The following is a 20,134-nucleotide window of genomic DNA, read 5'->3' on the forward strand; positions in this document are numbered from 1 at the left end:
CGGGGAATCAGTTAGTGGAGATTAGTCGCCCGAAGAAGAAGCGGTTCCTCACTGGGCGGCTCCCACAGTAGCTTTTTGTGCCCCTGCCCTTATTTCTGTACTGCAAGTTGGATTGGTATCACCCTCCTCCCTTTCCTCCCCCCCCCCAGCAGCCTAACAACAGAACAATGGGAAGGTAACCAGATAGCAGCTCCCTAACACAAGATAACAGCTGCCTGGTAGATATAAGAACAGCACTCAATAGTAAAATCCAGGTCCCACTGAGACGTCTTCAGTTACATTGAGTAGGAGAAACAACAGCGTGCTGTTCTTATATCTACCAGGCAGCTGTTATCTCTTACCAGAATTGAAGATGTGGAAGATGGTGCCCATGAGCTCCACTGCTCTACTCTGTATGTATAAGTTAGTGTGACATTAGGGATACTTTTTGCAGTAATACACTATACAGGGAGGGGTGACAATAGAGGATAGTGGATGGAACTTTTCTCTTTGGGTGGGAGGATTAGTTCTGCTTTAAAGGAGAAGGAAAGCTACTGAAGCAGTTTACTGCCAATAGATTAGTCACAATAGTACCAGCTATAACATTATATTTAGTGCAGAATGCTTTACCATACCTGAGTATGCGCTAGAAGCTGTTTGTTTAGGATAGCAGCTGCCATATTTTCTTGGTGTGACATCACTTCCTGCCTGAGTCTCTCCCTGCTCACTCATAACTCTGGTCTCATATTACAGCAGGGAGGGGAGAGGGAGCAAACTGAGCATGCTCAAGCCCTAGCCCTGGAAGTCTGATACAGAAGCCCATGAGTACACAATCGAAGGAAAAAACGTGTTGTTTCTTTTGACAGAGGACTTTGAGGGTTTACTGGTGTATTTATATAGACCTTTCTGATAAGGCTGACTTTGTTTCAGCCTTTCCTTCTTTTTTAAGGCCTATTGAGAAAATTGGGGACAGGGACTTTGCAAATACATTGTGGTGCCCAAGCTTTTACACAAGGCCAATTATTATTTTGCTTGTTCCTACGCTTTAAAGGTGGTGAAAACGCCTGTGTGTAGAGAGAGAGCTTTTTTTTCAATAAACATCTAGTTAATGTGAGCTGAGAAAAAAAACAACTTGTCATTTGTTTGTATTGATATTACAGATGCTGGGCTCTAATGAACAATTCTCAGATCCCATTTTAGTTTAAAGAAATTAATTCTTCTTAATTGAAGTCGGCTGAAAGTCTTGAGGGTTAATTAGGATTGAGTCATTTGTCTATATTTTCATTGCAAATTAAGCAGCAGTTCGGCTTCTTGGACGTAACGGGCTTTTCCAATTAAGCTAACATGATAATACTAATTAAACTTTTTGTAATTAAACTTAATACTAATTAAACTTTTTGTTTCCTCCTCAGAACAATGCTTTTTTTTCTAATGCAGCAGAATAATCGTATATGGGAATTTTGTGAATGTTACAATGATGAATTAGTTGGTCGCATGAAATAAAAAAATGACCCATCAATACACAGCAGAAACTTGAGACAAAGAGCTGGGTGATTTATTGTTTGTATATTTAATTTAAGATTCCATGCCCATGTAATGAATGATTTATAATGGTTCCATTTTTTTTCTCCTAGGTTATGGAGAGCCTTTTTGAAACCACAACCACTGCCTTACTGGCACGGTGCCCCGAGGACATAAACTTCTCCTGGGCAGAAGGTAAGTCTAACAAAGAGCAGAGGTAGGTAAAAGCAATGCAGAAAGGCTGGTTCCCCAAATGTGAGCAAACATTTTGGGTTATTCAGTCTGCATCTCCTTATCTGTTAAGGTAAAAGAACAAAGTGTGGTCTCTTCCTGCCAAAAGTTTTCTCAACACCTGTACAGAGAGATCCCATAAAACTATGGCAGCATAGGTATTCCTCTGTACTAAGCACAATTCAGCAGGAACAGCCCTAAGTTTACTCATAGCCTGTACAGACATCCCATAAAACAATGGCAGCATAGGTATTCCCCTGTACTAAGCACAATTCAGCAGGAATAGCCCCTAAATTTGCTCATAGCCTATACAGAGTGATCCCATAAAACTATGGCAGCATAGGAATTCCCATGTACTAAGCACAATTCAGCAGGAACAGCCCCCTTGGTTTGCTCTTAGTCTGTATAGAGAGATCCCATAAAACTGTGGCAGCATAGGTATTCCCCTGTACTAAGCACAATTCAGCAGGAACAGCCCCCCTAAGTTTGCTCATAGTCTGTAAAGAGAGATCCCATAAAACTATGGCAGCATAGGTATTCCCCTGTACTAAGCACAATTCAGCAGGAACAGTCTCTAAGTTTGCTCATATTCTGTACAGAGAGATATCACAAACTATTGTAACGTGGGTATACAAACAAATATAGCACAAATCACACATTTAAGCATCTTTCTTGCTAATTGTCATTCAACTAATGTAAAAGCTATAGCGGCTCAAACTAAAGTGACATTTGATGGTTTTTTAATCTTTTTTCCTAGGGCATATTGGAGAAGCTCCTACAGAATAAATTCATTGTGTAAGTCAAAAATATTCCCCTGAATAGTATGTTGCGAAGTGTTCTCTGGTATACATTATTAACTAGCGTTTCTATTGTATTTTGCAGAACCAGTACCAGCTGGTCATTTATTTAACTTTTATTATGATGCAGAGAGTGATATTCTGAGACAATTTGAAATTGGTTTTCTTTTTTTATTATTTGTGGCTTTAGCATTTTTTAGCTTTTTATTCAGCAGCTCTCTAGTTTGCAATGTATGCAATCTGCTTGCTAGGGTCAAGATTGCCCTAGCAACCATGCATTGATTTGAATGAAAAACTGTAATATGAATAGGAGAGGCCTGAATAGAAAGAGTAGTAATAAAAAGTAGCCTTACGGAGCATTTGTGTTTTAGATGGGATCAGTGACCCCCATTTGAAAACTGAAAAAAGTCTGAAGAAGAAGGCAAATCATTTAAAAACAATGAAAAAAAAAAAAGAAATGAAGACCAGTTGAAAAGTTGCTCAGAATAAGCAGTTATTAAATTACTTGAGCGTAGAGATTTGATCAGAGAGCTAATGGAATGTGCGTTGTGTACTGTTGGGTAACATCTAATCATAGTTCCAACCACACAATCTGGGTTTTCATCAGAGAATGACACATGATCTGCATAATTTCATTGTGTGGTCTGGCAAGCACACCAGGCATGTTTCATGCATACATTAGTTACAGGAGGGCAACGCATTTCTTACTAAAGGTAAACCCCCATTTGAAAACTGAAAAGAGTCAGAAGAAGAAGAAGGCAAATCATTTAAAAACAATGAAAAAAAAGAAATGAAGACCAATTGAAAAGTTGCTCAGAATTAGCAGTTATTAAATTACTTGAGCGTAGAGATTTGATCAGAGAGCTAATGGGATGTGCGTTGTGTACTGTTGGGTAACACCTAATCATAGTTTCAACCACACAATCTGGGTTTTCATCAGAGAATGATCTGCATAATTTCATTGTGTGGTCTGGCAAGCACACCAGGCATGTTTCATGCATACATTAGTTACAGGAGGGCAACGCATTTCTTACTAAAGGTCTGTAATGCCGAGAGCGTAGCCGCAGTCATGGAGCGCCGGACACAAGGCACGTGGATGAAAGAATGTTGCCTTTCAATGGGGCCATTCATTTTGTGTGTGCGACCATCGAAGCCTCATGTGTCGGGATCCTCAGGCCTCCATACATCCGGTTTTTATGCACACAAAGACAATACATTCACTCCTTTGTAGGGAAGTTTAATGGGGAACTATTGCAAAAATGAACATTTAATATAAGCTTCAGCACACTGAAATAAGAGGTTTTCTATATAAAATCAATTAAATATTCTGCACTGTTTCTGAATTAATCAAGTTTAGTTTCACTCTTCCTCTCTCCGCATCAGTTTCTCTTCATTCAGCAGTTGGGTGTCAGATAGTCATTGACAGTTAGATCCAATATATCTTATGGGGGGGGCTTCCTTTCCTAGCAGATGAATTAGAGCTCACTCAAATAACTGATTCCAGTATAAACAAAATGTAACAAAATAACTGCCTTTTGCACAAATTCTGCATGTAGAGAGACATGATGTCTGGTGATTATAATAGAGTGAGCTCTAATACATCTTCTAGGCAAAAGGAGCCCCCCTATAAGATATATTGGATCTAACTGTCAATGAATATCTGACACCCAACTGCTGCATGAAGACAGAATGAAGAGAAACAGATGCTGAGAGAGGGAATAGCGAATATAAAATTTGATTATTTCAGAAACAGTGCAGAATATTTAATTGTATTAAAATATTCTTGTGCAAATAATTGTGCATTAATATTTAATGTATTTACAAAGTTTCTTATTTCAGTATGCTGAAGCTTATATTAAAGGGGTGGTTCACCTTTAAGGTAACTTTTAGTATGATATAGATTGGCCAATTCTAAGCAACTTTTCAATTGGTTTTCATTATTTATTTTTTTATAGTTTTATAGATATTTGCCTTTTTCTTCTGACTCTTTGCAGCTTTCAAGTCGCTGACTCCCATCTAAAAAACAAATGCTCTGTAAGGCTACAAATGTATATAATTTATCCAAATAATTTAATTTATCCAAATAATCAAACTTTTTAAAAATGATTTCCTTTTTCTATGTAATAATAAAACAGTACCTTGTACTTGATCCCAACTAAAGGTCCCCATAGACGCAGAGATTTCTCTTGCCGAACGACGGCTTTTAGTGAAGCCCGACCAATCCTTCGAAATTATCGTGTCGCCCAGGCGACTTCAGAAACCAAATCTCTTTAAGTGCCATCCTGCCGGCGATTTACATTTTAGCTGGTGGGAAGACTTTTCTGGGAGATTAGTCGCCCAAAAAAGAGGTGATTAGTCGCCAGACGACTAAATCTCCCAAAGGGGTGGTTCACCTTTAGGTTAACTTTTAGTGTGTTACAGAATGGCTAAGCAACGTTTCAATCGGTCTTCGTTATTTATTTTGTATTGTTTTTTTGAATCACAGTAGAACCCCCGTTTAACGTTTTTCAGGGCACCAGAAAAAAATGGTGTAAAATCTAGTAAAATGTAAAATCAGTGGAAATGTATTCTGCATAATATATAGGTGGGACCACAAAACAACAATGTAAAATGAGGGAAACTTAAAATCAGGGGATATAAAATGGGGATACTTGCCTTTTTCTTCTGGCTCTTTCCAGCTTTTAATGGGAGGTCACTAACTAAAAAACAAATGCTCTGTAAGGCTACAAATGTATTGTTATTGCTACTTTTTATTCCTCATCTTTCTATTCAGGCCTCTCCTATTCATATTCCAGTCTCTTATTCAAATCAATGCATGGTTGCTAGGGGAATTTGGTCCCTAGCAATCAGATTGCTGAAATAGCAAACTTGAGAGCTGCTTAATAAAAAGCGAAATAACTCAAAAACCATTAAAAATTAAAACCAATCACAAATTGTCTCAGAATATCACTCTCTACATCATACTAAGGGTCGAAGTGAATTTTCAAATTTAAAAACTTCGAATTTCAAACAAATTTTTGGGTACTTCGACTATCGATTAGGCCTAAATTCGACTTTGACTTCGATTCAAAGTAAAAAAAATTTGACTTCGAAAATCAAAGTACTGTCTCTTGATAAAGTTTGACTTCGACACTTTACCTCCTTAAACCTGCCGAATTGCTATGTTAGCCTATGGGGACCTCCTAGAACCTATAGCCAACATTTGGCAAAGATTTTAGAAGTCGAAGTAAAGAGTCAGAAGAAGGTAAAAAAAATAATGAAGGTCAATTGAAAAGTTGCTTAGAATTGGCCATTCTATAGTATTAAAAGTTAACTTAACGGTGAAGCACCCCTTTAAACCCTAAAAATGAATGTGGCTAATAATACCATATTTTATATACTGCACTTATTGCACGAGGCTAAAGTTTCAGCTTGTCAATAGCAGCAATGATCCAGGACTTCAAACTTGTCACAGGGGGTCACCATCTTGGAAAGTGTCTGTGACACTCACATGCTCAGTGGGCTCTGATTGGCTGTTGAGAAGCTAAGCTTAGGGCTCGTCACTAATTATCCAGCAGAAAATGAGCTTCCCCTGTAATATAAGCTGATGCTACAGGTTTTCTGATTATTACATTCTGATTCTAATTGCACTGGTTTCTGTGCTGCCATGTAGTAATTATCTGTATTAATTACTAATCAGCCTTATATTGTGACATTTCTATTCTATGTGTACTGTATATTGTGAGTGGGTCCCTAAGCTCAGTAAGTGACAGCAGCACAGAGCATGTGCAGCGAATCAGCAGAAAAGAAGATGGGAAGCTACTGGGGCATCTTTGGAGACACAGATCTTTACTGCTAAAGGGCTGTGGTTGCCTTGGGCTGGTACAGAAGCACAAAACATAATGTACAACATTTCTACCTACACCTTTAGTTTAACTTTCCTTGTCCTTTAAAGGACAAGTTAAGAGCACTCTGTATATTTTGTATATGCTCTTGACTGTAATATTGTTTTATAAGCCTGTTGTAAACTGAACCTTCTCTTCTCTGTTTATTTTCCCTAGGATGTCTTATACAGAAGCAATATATGTCCTAAAAAAGTCAGAGTGCCTGTTCCAGTATAATCCTGAGGTGACCCTTCTAGACATTTTATTTCTTCTTTCAGCGCCATTAAACCCCCCCCCCCCACACACACACACTTACTTCCTGTTGTACTAAAGAGATCCAAGTCTGTTAATTCCAGAGAGATAAGTGAAGAAAAGAAACCGTCTGCCACTGACTTTCATGGTGCTTCCACGTATCATTGAAAGAATATTTTCAAAGAAAAACCACAAACCACTTGTTTAAAAGTCCTCACTCTGGATTTTTAGTTGTTTATCACACACGAGACAAGGCATTTACCCATCAGAATCTCTCTTGCGTCTTCACATTTTGCAATGCTGGAAACAAAATTTTGGTACAGTTATAGAATCTGTTATCCAGAAACCCAGTAGAATCTGTTATCCGGAAAACCGTTATTCAGAAAGATCCAAATTACCAGATGGCCATTTCCCATAGACTTGAATCCAATCATTCAAATTTTAAAATTTGATTCCTTTTTTTTACTCTAATAAAACAATACCGTGTACTTGATCCCAACTACGATATAATTAGTCCTTGTAGGAGCCAAAACAATCCTATTGGGTTTAATAAATGTTTAAATGATTTTTTTTTAGCAGACTTAAGGTATGAAGATCCAAATTAAGGAAAGACGCCTTATCCGGAAAACACCAGGTCCCAAGCATTCTAAATAACAGGTCCCATACATGATCCATAATCTGGAAAACTGTTATCCAGAAAGTTACGAATTATGGAAAGGCCGTCTCCCATTGACTCCATTTTATCCAAATAATACAATTTTTTTTAAATGATTTCCTTTTTCTGTGTAATAATAAAACAGTAGCTTGTACTTGATCCCAACTAAGATATAATTAATCCTTATTGGAGGCAAAAACCAGCCTATTGGGTTTATTTAATGTTTGCATGATTTTCTAGTAGACTTACAGAAAGATCTATTATCCGGAAAACCTCAGGTCCCAAGCATTCTGGATAACAGGTCCCATACATTTATTTCATTATAAAGATGACTGTTTTGATTTTAAGCATGCTAGCTTCCATTCCTTCCAGCTATACTCTGAACAAACATGCCCCTCTCCTTCCCTAAATGCTGCCCATGTCTCTGGTTTACAGATAAGGAGGAGCTCATTATGCAGGGGAAAATTGCCTTCTACACTTTCCACAGTTGCTCTTATTGAATGACGGCTGCTGTTCTACATCATCATCTGGAATACAGGAAGCTCCTTCTCTATAAAATATCCTCCATGAATAAATGCTTGTTGTTTTGATAAGAGTAACAGTGCTTGGCCTTATGATTCTGTGTATTAACCAGATTTACAGATAAATTTCATTTACTGACCCTGGAGGAATGGGGAGGTTACAAGAGCAACTGTCGAGCGTTTCTCGGTAAAGAACCTTTATTAGGTTTTGTTTCGTTTCTCGCTGCTCTGCCAGGGACTCTGACCACGACAAGGACTTGTGTTGTTTACTAACGTGGCTTGTTTTTCTGTGGAAGATGTTGCAACACAGCCACTATGTCATTGGTAGAAATACACATGAGTAAATACATATATCATTACCTATCTGTATGTGCTCAGTGGGTTTCACCCATGTTCGTGCAGGCATTTCACTTGTTGTAGCTGACTCACTGATGTTACACCTTCTAGGTTGGCTTATTTAAAGCTCTGGCTTCATAGTGGTCATATTCCAATAGCCACTTATCAGAATGGTCTATATAAATACACCAGTAAACCCTCAAAATAATGCTGCTCTGAGTCCTCTGTCAAAAGAAACACCACATTTCTTTCCTTCTATTGTGTACTCATGGGCTTCTGTATCAGACTTCCTGTTTTCAGCATAAACCTCCAGGGCAGGGCTTGAGCATGCTCAGTTTGCTCATCTCCCCCTCCCTCCTCCCATCCCTGCTGTAATCTGAGCTCAGAGCTGTAAGTGAGCAGGGAGAGACTCAGGCAGGAAGTGATGTCACACCAAGCTTATATGGCTGCTTCTATCCTAAACAAACAGAGACAGTGTCTAGATCTGTTTACTCAGATATGGTAAAGCATTCTGCAGGATAAATGTAGCATTCTAGCTTGCACTATTGTGGCTAATCTATTGGCAATAAACCGTCTTTGAGCTTTCCTTCTCCTTTAAAGTACTAGTGCTATCCTATGGATTGATCTGCCTTGTCTGAACATTGTAATGCTCCATTTTACTACAGGTTGGCCAAGCCCCATGAAAATCCATTGAAGGGGTTGTTTACCTTTGCGTTAACTTTTATTATTGTTTAGGGAGTGATATTCTGAGACAATTCACAATTGGTTTTTATGTTTTTTTATTTGATGTTTTTGACTTATTTAGCAGCTCTCCGGTTTGCAATTTCAGCAGTCTGGTGGCTAGGGTCCAAATTCCCCTAGCAACCATGCATTGATTTGAATGAGAGACTGGAATATGAATAGGAGAGGATCTCCATAGAAAGATTTTTATGATTACACTGTTTGCACTGCAAACAATTCACTAAACAATATAATATTTAAAGTGTATTTTTTAGTTGTAATATTGGTGTGTAGGTGCATCTCAGGTCATTTTGCCTGGTCATGTGCTTTCAGAAAGTGCCAGCACTTTAGGATGGAACTGCTTTCTGGCAGGTCGTTGTTTTTCCTACTCAATGTAACTGAATGTGTCTGGGTGGGACCTGGATTTTACTATTGAGTGTTGTTCTTAGACCTACCAGGCTGCTGTTATCTTGTGTTAGAGAGCTGCTATCTAATTACCTTCCAATTGTTCTGTTGTTAGGCTGCAGGCGGGTGATATCACTCCAACTTGCAGCACAGCAGTATATAGTGACTGAAGTTTAGCAGAGCACAAGTCACATGACTGAGGGCAGCTGGGAAACTGACAATATGTCTAGACCCATGTCAAAATTAAATATAAAAAATCTGAAACGGATTTCAGAGTAGAATTCTGCTGATGCTTTTTAAAATAACATTGTTTCCCATGACAGTATCCCTTTGACTTAAAAGTGAGCCACCCCTTTTCAAATTATACATTTTGCCCTGGCAGTGGTGGGCTCTCAGGCCCCCTCGGTGCTCAGTCCTTTGGATTCGATTATGACCACTAGAGGATCCAGGAAGGGGCTTATATCCGACATTTATGGCATCCTTAATACCTACTCCGAGCCCTCTTTTTTGAAACATGGCTATATGCTGGCCTGGGAACAGGCGCTTGGGGAAGTGATAACCCTCCTGCAATGGTCACTAATTTGGGAGAATCTCAGAAGGGCCTCGGTATGTGTGACTCACAAGGAAACCAATTATAAGATTCTTATGCAATGGTACTTGACGCCGAGTAAGCTCCACTCATTTTACCCGACAGTATCCCCGGAATGTTGGCGGCAATGTGGCGGTGTGGGGACTCTCTACCACGTTTTCTGGACGTGCCCTCTCATGGCACATTATTGGCAAGAGGTGCGAGACATGTTGGCTCTACTGTTTGGTACTGATATACAACGAAACCCACTTTCTTTTTTGCTCGGATCTCCACTCCCTGGGCTTAAGAAACATAGCCAAAGATTAGCTAATTTGATTTTAACTGCTTCTAGATGGGTTATAGCCCGCAACTGGAAGAAGCTTCAACCTCCCACAGCAACCGAATTAAAAACAGCTATCCAGGACATACGACGAATGGAATATATGGCTGCCTTGCATGCCTCCCGTTTACCAATTTATGAGAAAGTTTGGTCTCCTTGGGACACTTTACATCCCCCGACGACATGCTAACTTGTTCCCGGATAGGGACCCTTTTATTTTTTCAATTCACCCCCGAGCTCGGTCATTTTTGCTGTTTTTATGATGTTCCTTTATTTTCCTTCTCTTTTTCTTCGCTTACTCTTTCTTTCCTCCTACCTGCTGTTTCTGTTCTCTTTTTCCTCTCTGTATACATTTACGGAATGCTGACATTGTTTGCAATTATCCTGAAGAGCTTTCCCTTTATTGGGAACAGGCACACCTAGGATGCACATGATTTCTTTCCCTATTATGGATGCCATGCCTTTTTATTTTATTTTATATTACTTTTTCTGTATATTGTGAAATAATGTGCTGATCTATAAATGTCATTGCATAGATGTTGAACAGATGAAAATGAAAACTCTATGTTAAATAAATAAAGAGTTATAAAAAAAAAGTGAGCCACCCCTTGTATACCAATCTAAAGGTTAACTTAAAGGCGAACCATCCCCATTTGTTTTGTGTTATGTTAAAGGGGTTGTTTACCTTTGAGATAACTTTTAGTTTGATGTAGATAGTGATATTCTGAGACAATTTGCAATTTGTTTCTATTATTTTTGTTTTTGAGTTATTTAGCTTTTTATTCAGCAGCTCTTCAATTTGCATCTTAAGCAATCTGGTAAATAGGGTCCAAATTACCCTAGCAACCATGTATTGATTTTAATAAGAGACTGGAATGTGATTAGGAGAGGCCTGAATAGAAGGCTCAATAATAAAAAGTAACAACAACAATAAATGTGTAGGCTTACAGAGCATTTGTTTTTTAGAAAGCTGCAAAGAGTTGGAAGAAAAAGGTAAATAACTATAAAACTATAAAAAATAAATAATGAAAACCAATTGAATGGTTGCTTAGAATTGGCTGTTCTATGACATAATAAAAGTTCCCTTTAAGGTGAACCACCATTTAAAAGCAATAAAACTGATTTAAAAAAAAAAAAGTTGAACCTACTCTTTAAGTTGTAAGTGGAACCCACTACACTTACACCTTCTGAGCACTTTTGCAGTATAGATGAATTGCTTTGCTCCTTTTGTTTACATTATTTTTGATTCACGTAGCATCTCCTAATACTTGTGTTCCCAGTTCTATTGCTCCTAGGGGTTGTCGCTTCGATGGAAATAAAATTCCGGCCATCGTATATTTTCAGTTTCCCTTATAATAATATTGGCATTAATGTTAGGTCAGTAAAATACGAGCCAGGCAGCAATCCTAAAAGAGCTTAGCAGAGAAACGTCAGGAGATGCTTCCCCCATCAGTATACACAAAAATAGAAACAAAGGCACACTCACTTCAATGCTTATGCATAAAAACAAAGTGTTTTATTTTTGGCGAGATATCAGCAAGCGTTTCGGGGTCAGGCCCCTTCATCACATTCTCAAGCTAGAATTCCCTATATATCTACCTTAGGATGCACACTATATTAAATCATCATCTCTCTCTGCCTCTCTTATAGTGGGGCTGTGATTTACAAACAGAACATGAGAAATATTTGGTTAAGCACTGCGGAGAGATTCCTGTGTTCTTAATCAACTATCCGCTGGAGCTCAAGCCTTTCTACGCACAAGATAATGAAGATGGACCCCAGCAGACAGTAGGCATTTTGTTTTAACTATGTATTCTGCTCTACTGTTTGCTTTGTGCAAATAATAACATTGATATAACCCTAATTTGTTTACTATCTCTTTAAATCTCAATTAACCCTCAGGGCAATCCAAGGGCCCTGAGTCCCTTCGAATGAAAAGTACTGGATTTACAGCGCAGTGCCTCCACCTAGGGAACACTGAGGAGCACACCTCAGGGAACTTCCACTAGGACAAATAAAACACAGTTTGCAAATGAAACAGATATAAACTTTATATAAACACAATAGTAAACTCGGGCAATCTAATACACAATGCACTCCTGCACTGGGGACACGTGGGACCTATCTCACTATTAGGTACCTGACTGTTTCTCCAACGCAGTCCTTTTTATTATCAAAGTCCGCAATCCTCTGGAAGGGGTTAATAACCACACTATTCAGTTCAAATACAATGTCCCTTCCCCAGAGCTCTTATACCCCAGGTAGAGCTACCTTTCCCAAAAGTACCTCTCCCTTTGGAACTTAGCAGCCGCTCCCATGTAGCAGGTAAAGGCACAAGACCTGTCCTCAAATTGGGGCCACACTGTATCCTTGCCAGTATCCTCCCTTGGGTGGCTCACTCACCGGGGTGCTCTCAGAGGCAGTCACACTGGAGATTACAGGCAGCTCTGCAGCAGGATCAATATCACCAGTGGCATCTTTCACCTTCTGAATCTCTAGCAGCTTGTCAGGGAACAGGATGGGCTCTTTCTGTATTCCCACAGATTCAACAGTTTGGACAGTTTCACAAGAACTGGTTCCGGCTGGATGTTTCAGCATACAACCCCTGTTAAGCTCTGTCGAAGACCCTGTACAAATGGCTCCAAAGTCAGGCACTCCCAATGATGCACTCGGATGGCTCTCCAGCCTTTAACTGGATGATGTCACAGACAGAAAAACAGGTGAAGGATTTCTCTGATACCCTCACCTGTCCTTATTTAGGGCCTAAGAAACTATTATACTTGGATCTGGCTCATTATATTATCAATATTATGATCATAACTTTGTAACAAAAAAACCCTGTTTCAAAATTACATGCACTTGCATATTTACTTGAATTACTTAGACAGGGCTTTAAACTTTTTGAAATTGGCCTCAGGTGTGCATCCACAACCCCCCCATAGTTATGTATTTGCCGGAAGCTTTGGCTAAGCTCATGTGGTTATTGCACCCTCATACCCACCACTTTATATATTTTTGGTGGTCCCCCTCACTTGTTGTGCCTTGGTTTGTGCAATTGCTCTCTCTTAAAAGCCATAAATGCTAGCGGCATGGGAGGATCTAGCCGTGAAAAAACCAACGTCCCATTAGACACTTCTCTATCTACACACACACTTATTGTGTCATTCATTTAGTTCTCCTTTACACTCTCATTCTATGCTTACTTACATACATACTCCCAAATACACATACACTTTCCCTTATCACTACTAGGGATGTCGCGGACTGTTCGCCCGCGAACTAATTCGCGCGAACATCGACTATTCGCGTTCGGCGAATGTTCGCCAATTTGGGTTCGTCTTAGCTGGCGCTTATTTTTGCCCTCTCACCCCAGACCAGCAGATACATGGCAGCCAATCAGGAAGCTCTCCCTCCTGGACCACCCCCACACCCCCTGGATCACTCCCCTTCCATATATAAACTGAAGCCCTGCAGCGTTTTTTCATTCTGCCTGTGTGTGCTTGGAAGAGCTAGTGTAGGGAGAGAGCTGTTAGTGATTTGAGGGACAGTTGATAGTAACTTTGCTGGCTAGTAATCTACTTGATACTGCTCTGTATTGTAGGGACAGAACTCTGCAGGGATTTGAGGGACATTTTAGGTTAGGTAGCTTTGCTGGCTAGTAATCTAACTTCTACTGCAGTGCTCTGTATGTAGCTGCTGTGGGCAGATGTCCTGCTGCTGATCTCTCATCTGCATCTGTTCTTCAAACAACTGCCACCTAGCTGTGTGATCTTTTTCACATTCTGTCTAAATATCAATAATAATACCGTCTCCAGAAACACCACCCGAGTGACGTTTTTCAAGCAGCAATAATATATTCCGTATCCACTGCTGTAGTGTATACGTTGACCTTGCAGGCATTATTTGCCCAGTCTTTAACCAAGTGCCACCTAGCTGTGTGAGCTTGTTCACATTCTGTCTAAATATCAATAATAATACCGTCTCCAGAAACACCACCTGAGTGACGTTTTCCAAGCAGCAATAATATATTCCGTATCCACTGCTGTAGTGTATACGTTGCCCTTGCAGGCATTGTTTGCCCAGTCTTTAACCAAGTGCCACCTAGCTGTGTGAGCTTTTTCACATTCCGTGTCCAGAAACATCACCTGAGTGACGTAGTGTGATTTCTGCCCTTTACAGCACAAAACGCAGCGCTGTGTCAACAATGGATTTTTCAGATACATTTTTGCCCTTGATCCCCCTCTGGCATGCCACTGTCCAGGTCGTTGCACCCTTTAAACAACTTTAAAATCATTTTTCTGGCCAGAAATGTCTTTTCTAGCTTTTAAAATTCGCCTTCCCATTGAAGTCTATGGGGTTCGCGACGTTCGCGAACTATTCGCATGTTTTGTCGCAAGTTCGCGAATATGTTCGCGAACATTTTTTCCGCCGTTCGCTACATCCCTAATCACTACCATACACACCTTCACATTTCACTTACACATGTATACACACTATTGTGCAACTGCACATATCACTCTACTTTTGTTTTTAATTACAACACCTTGCTTCTACTTTTCTAAAATGGGCGTTGGTTAAGGCAGTCTCTCCCTCTTAAAAGCCGCTCAGCAGTTGGCGGGGGAGGATTTAGCACAGAGTTTGAAACCAAAGCACAGGAGATGTTTACATAAAGAATTGTTACTGTTGAGAGGTAATATTCCTTTTCTACTATGATTAAAGATAAATAAGTTAGGGACCACCATGTGGGGTTTTACCTTGACGTGGTATGGTGGCTTATCAATATTATGATCATTACTTTGTAACAAAAAAACCCTGTTTCAAAATTACATGCACTTGCATATTTACTTGAATTACTTAGACAGGGCTTTAAACTTTTTGAAATTGGCCTCAGGTGTCCATCCACAACCCCCCCATCATTAGTGATGTGGCCTTAAATTTATAAAATGGGAACGGAGGTGTCGTTTGCGACCCACTGTGCTTCATTTACAAAGGGCTGGGTGCAGCTGGGATAGACACTTAAATGAACAGTTCAGTGTAACAATAAAAACTGGGTAAATGGATAGGCTGTGCAAAATAAAAAATGTCTCTAATATAGTTAGTTAGCCAAAAATGTAATGTATAAAGGCTGGAGTGACTGGATGTGTAACATAATAGTCATGCTGTACCCCGCTAGATTACGAGTCATCGTGGAGGGGCAGATGCTTTTCTTCACCATGCCGATTGAGCTCAGCAACTGGCTGGATACGCAACAGAACCTGGCTTGACACCCTATGACTCGGTCGGAGTAGCACTATTCTTGTGGGGCCAAGGGGAAACAGCCGCCCATCTCATCTCATAAGAGTTGTATTGTGAGAACTGGCATGGTGGGGGGAAAGTTGTTTTCCTTTAATTTTCTTAACTGTATACATCGCCCATCCAAGGTCACATCTAGTGAAATCTGAGTGGCCTATTTCCACACACTCTTCTGGGGTAGCAATACTAATCCATAAAAGTGTACCATTTAGATTTGAGTCCATAAAAACAGACAACAAGGCAGATTCATCTTTTTACATGGCTTCCTCCAAGCTCAGGAGGTTGTGCTTGCCTCTATATACATCCCTCCCCCTTACACGGATGAGTGCCTGGTAAAGCTAATACAATTCATAGCACAGTTCCCTCATGCAGCCGTTGTAGCTATGGGGGACTATAATGCTCTTATAGACTCTACCTTGGGTAGGCTGCGTAGAAAAGTTATAGTTGGCTCATCTCCCACAAACAACCTACTAGCTATTACAGAAGCAGCCTGCCTAGTGGAGGCTTGGAGACACTTTCACCCTGGTGTAAGGCAATATTCATGCTTCTCCGCCTCGAATATGGTTCTGTCACGAATTGATCATGCCTTTCTAAACCAAAGAGCACTCTCCCTGGTGAAAAACACAAAATACTTGCCGAGAGGCATCTCAGACCTTGCCCCTTTGGAACTTGATCTTAGTTATCCCTCTTAAAGACTGGAGTCCAAAAACTGCACTGCATACTCCAGAGGAGGCCTCACCAGGGACCTATAAAGAGGCATAATTATGTTTTCATCCCTTGAGTTAATGCCCTTTTTTATGCAAGACAGAACTTTATTTGCTTTAGTAGCCACAGAATGACACTGCCCAGAATTAGACAACTTGTTATCTACAAAAACCCCAAAATCCTTCTCATTTAAGGAAACTCCCAACACACTGCCATTTAGTGTATAACTTGCAAATATTTATATTATTATTTGCCAAAGTCCATAACCTTGTATTTATCAACATTGAACCTCATTTTCCAGTTTGCTGCCCAGTTTCCCAACTTAGACAAATCACTCTGCAAAGTGGCAGCATCCTGCATGGAACCAATAGTTCTGCACAATTTAGTATCATCTGCAAAAATAGAAACAGTACTTTCAATGCCCACCTCCAGGTCATTAATAAACAAGTTGAAAAGCAAGGGACCTAGTACAGAGCCTGCGGTACTCCACTAACAATACTGGTCCAATTAGAAAATGTTCCATTTACCACCACTCTTTGTAGTCTATCTTTTAGTCAGTTCTCTATCCAGGTACAAATACTATGTTCCAGGCCAACATTCCTTAATTTAACCAGTAACCTTTTGTGTGGCACTGTATCAAATGCTTTAGCAAAGTCTAAGTAAATCACATCCACTGCCATCCCAGAATCAAGGTCCCTGCACACCTTCTCAAAAAAAAAAATTGTTAGTCTGGCAAGCTCTTTTACGCATAAAACCATGTTGGCACAAACTCATCGTATTGTTATTTGCTATGAAGTCCAGTATCTTATCCTTAATTAACCCTTCGAAAAGCTTTCCTACCACTGACGTCAGACTAACTGGTTTATAGAGCAATTCCTTTAAAGCAGGTGGTAGGTCTTGTGCAGCATGAATTTGATTATAGGGCCAATCAACGGCATTGATTGATGGTGTCAGTGTCTTGACTTGAGTGGTATCATGCACAAGATTCGTCACATCAATTGAAAGCCAACTGGCATCCACAGGCCCCCTCCAAAGTCCTTCCCCCTTTCCAAACTGCACCACTGGAGAGTCTCACAGCTGCACCTATCTCTTTTTCTGGCTAGCTGGGGGCCATTGCACTGCTTTGGTTCCACTTCTCTGTGCGTTTGAAGCTGTACAGTTCAGCCAGGGACAGTTGTGAGATTCCCAAGTGATGTGATTTGAGTGGGCAAGGACTCCTTTGGGGTTGTGAGAAGAGTTTTGGACTGATTATTGATCTGCGTGTGACAATAGCCTTAAAGGAGAAGCAAAGGCTGAGTTTACTTGGGGGCAGGACCGCCATTAGAAATCGCAGGGCCCCGTACGACAAAATTTCCTGGGCCCCCTGGGTTGCGCCCACCGCAAGCAGCCCCACCTACAGGTCCGCCCTCCCCACCACACAGTAAAAAAACAAAAAAAATATTGGTGGCTAGGGTTCCCACATGTTAATAAAAAATAAAAAGATATTGGTGGTCAGGGCCCCCCATAGAAAAACATTTGTGGCCAGGGCCCCCCATTAAAAAATATTGGTGGCTAGGACCCCACATGAGAAAAAAAAATTGGTGGCCATGCCCCCCCCCACATTATAAGAAAATTGGTGGCCAGGGCCCCTTAAACCTCCATGCCTTCCCGAAGTCAGCAGCTCTCAGAAAGATGGGGTGCCCGGCTAATCAAGTAAGTGTGGCGTGGCCGGGGCCCCCCTTACCCTCAGGGCCCCCTACAACAATCCCCCCTGATGGCTGCCCTGATTGGGGGTGCCAAAAGTTAAGACACCCCAAAGTGATCGCATTTACTTACTTGACACCCTGGGCCAGTGCTCCTATCAGCAGAAAACTGCACCAGCCTGAGGTTCTTCCAGGGAGCACCACGGAGTGATCACTTCCTTCTTCAAATTTACCGGGGCAGACGCATGCGCAGTAAAACGAAATATCGACTTCTTCGTTAAAGTTTGGCTTTTTGCTCTAATGCGCATGCGCAGCCATGAGAAGAAAAAAGAATTTAGCCAATTGCTCCGAGGTGCTCGCCGGTAGAACCCCTGGGCCGGTGTTTTCTGCTGATAGGAGCACCAGCCCGGGGTTTCGGGTAAGTAAATACAATGACTTGAGGTGCCTAACTTTTTTGTAAACTCAGATTTTCCTTCTCCTTTAAGAACTATACATTTTTGGCACAGTCGGTGGCAGTTTAGGTGTGAGCAGCTCTATAGTACATTTTTTCATGACCCACTTTGTGTGTCAGCAGAAGCAGTGCTGGAATAAGCCTGCCCTTTCCAGCCTTGTGTGGGTTTTACTAAAAAACAATGCAGCTGTGCGTCTGCCAACACTTCCCTTTTTGTCTGTTTGAAAGGCTTTGGAACCATGAGAAATACTGCTGGCAAAACCCCATCAGCAGCTTTTTTATGGACCACCATGAGCTCGATGTGCTCATCCTTCCAGCAAGTGTTGCGTGCCATCGGCTAAAAATACTCACCCTGCTTATTCTAATGATGTGGTTTTCATGAGATGACTCCAAGCAGTTGGACAGGAGACAGAAATGGAAAGTGGTGTTAATCCATAAAATATGTTTCCCATGTGCTAAGGCATGCTCTGCCCCTCACATATCTATAGAACATTCCCTGTTGTTTCTTGGATTTCTCAGGTCAAAGTGGACTTGGAATTTGGATAGCAAAAAGAGTGTGTCTGTGTCAATGTGATAGGGACCTTCACTTATAAACGCCACAGGGCAGAGACTGATACATAAAAACAGGTATTGGATCCGTTATCCGGAAACCTGTTATCCAGAAATCTCTAAATTACATTAAGGCCGTTTCCCATAGACTCCATTATATCCAAATAATAAACATTTTTGAAAATGATTTCCTTTTTCTCTGTAATAGTAGCTTGTACTTGATCCCAACTAAGATATAATTAATCTTTGTTGGAAACAAAACCAGCCTATTTAATGTTTACCTGATTTTCTAGTAGACTTAAGGTGTGAAGATCCAAATTACAGAAATCGGTTATCCGGAAAACCCCAGGCCCCGAGCATTCTGGATAACAGGTCCCATACCTGTATTTGTAAAGGGCTGCCAGTTATGTTGGCACTATATAAATAAAGGATCCTGAGACTAGATCTTTATTTATCATTCAAATTTCTGCCTGGTAACAGTTTAAATTCCAAATTGAATAACTGTAGAATTAAAGAATAGACAGGTGTGGGACCTGTTATCCAGAATGCTGGGGTTTTCTGGATAATGGATCTTTCCGTCATTTGGATCTTTATATCGTAAATCTACTGGAAAACCATGTAAACATTAAATAAACCCAATAGACTGGTTTTGCCTCCAATAAGGATTAATTATATCTTAGTTGGGATCAAGTACAAGCTACTGTTTTATTATTACAGAGAAAAGGGAATCATTTTTAAAAATTTTGATTATTTCCTTAAAAGGGAGTCTATGGGAGAGGGCCTTTCCGTAATTCTGAGCTTTCGGGATAATGGGTTTCCAGATAACTGATCCCATACCTGTATATAGATCAATGACAAATTATAATAAAATACATTTACATCATATTAAATGTTATTTTCAAGGCACACTTCCCATTTAATGGAAACTAGGTGCATGAGCCAAGCTTTTGGAGAAGATACATTTATCAAAGACATCTATGGTCCCTTCTGTTTCTGCTTCATGCACCACTTTACCTTTTTACCATCTCAGGCTGCTGCGGTGGATCTTCTTGTGCCAGGGATAGGAGAACTGTTTGGAGGGAGCCTGAGGGAGGAGCGGCCTTACATTCTGCAGCAACGACTTGACATATTTTTCTGCCTGGAGGGTGATGATCCATCGTGCGATGCTCGATTTCTCCTCCTGGCCTTTCTTTAGGAGATAGCCAGGGAGGAGTTAAAAGTGTCTTGGTGGGTTTTTTTTTTCATTAAGTACAAACGAATTTTTTAA

General features: G+C 40.4%; 1 protein-coding gene across 1 annotated transcript; it reads left to right on the forward strand.

Moving 5' to 3' along the window:
* Positions 1–1,616: 1,616 nt before the first annotated feature.
* LOC108707579 (probable asparagine--tRNA ligase, mitochondrial) lies at positions 1,617–20,081 on the forward strand. Its single transcript, XM_018245573.2, has 6 exons — positions 1,617–1,695; positions 1,805–1,854; positions 2,489–2,526; positions 6,569–6,635; positions 11,839–11,976; positions 19,898–20,081. The coding sequence occupies exons 1-6, from the start codon at positions 1,617–1,619 to the stop codon at positions 20,060–20,062; spliced, it is 537 nt and encodes a 178-aa protein (XP_018101062.2). The 3' UTR covers positions 20,063–20,081.
* The last annotated feature ends 53 nt before the right edge of the window (positions 20,082–20,134 follow it).

Source organism: Xenopus laevis, chromosome 2L (genome assembly GCF_017654675.1).
Source record: "Xenopus laevis strain J_2021 chromosome 2L, Xenopus_laevis_v10.1, whole genome shotgun sequence".
In the NCBI taxonomy this organism is placed as follows: Eukaryota; Metazoa; Chordata; class Amphibia; order Anura; family Pipidae; genus Xenopus; species Xenopus laevis.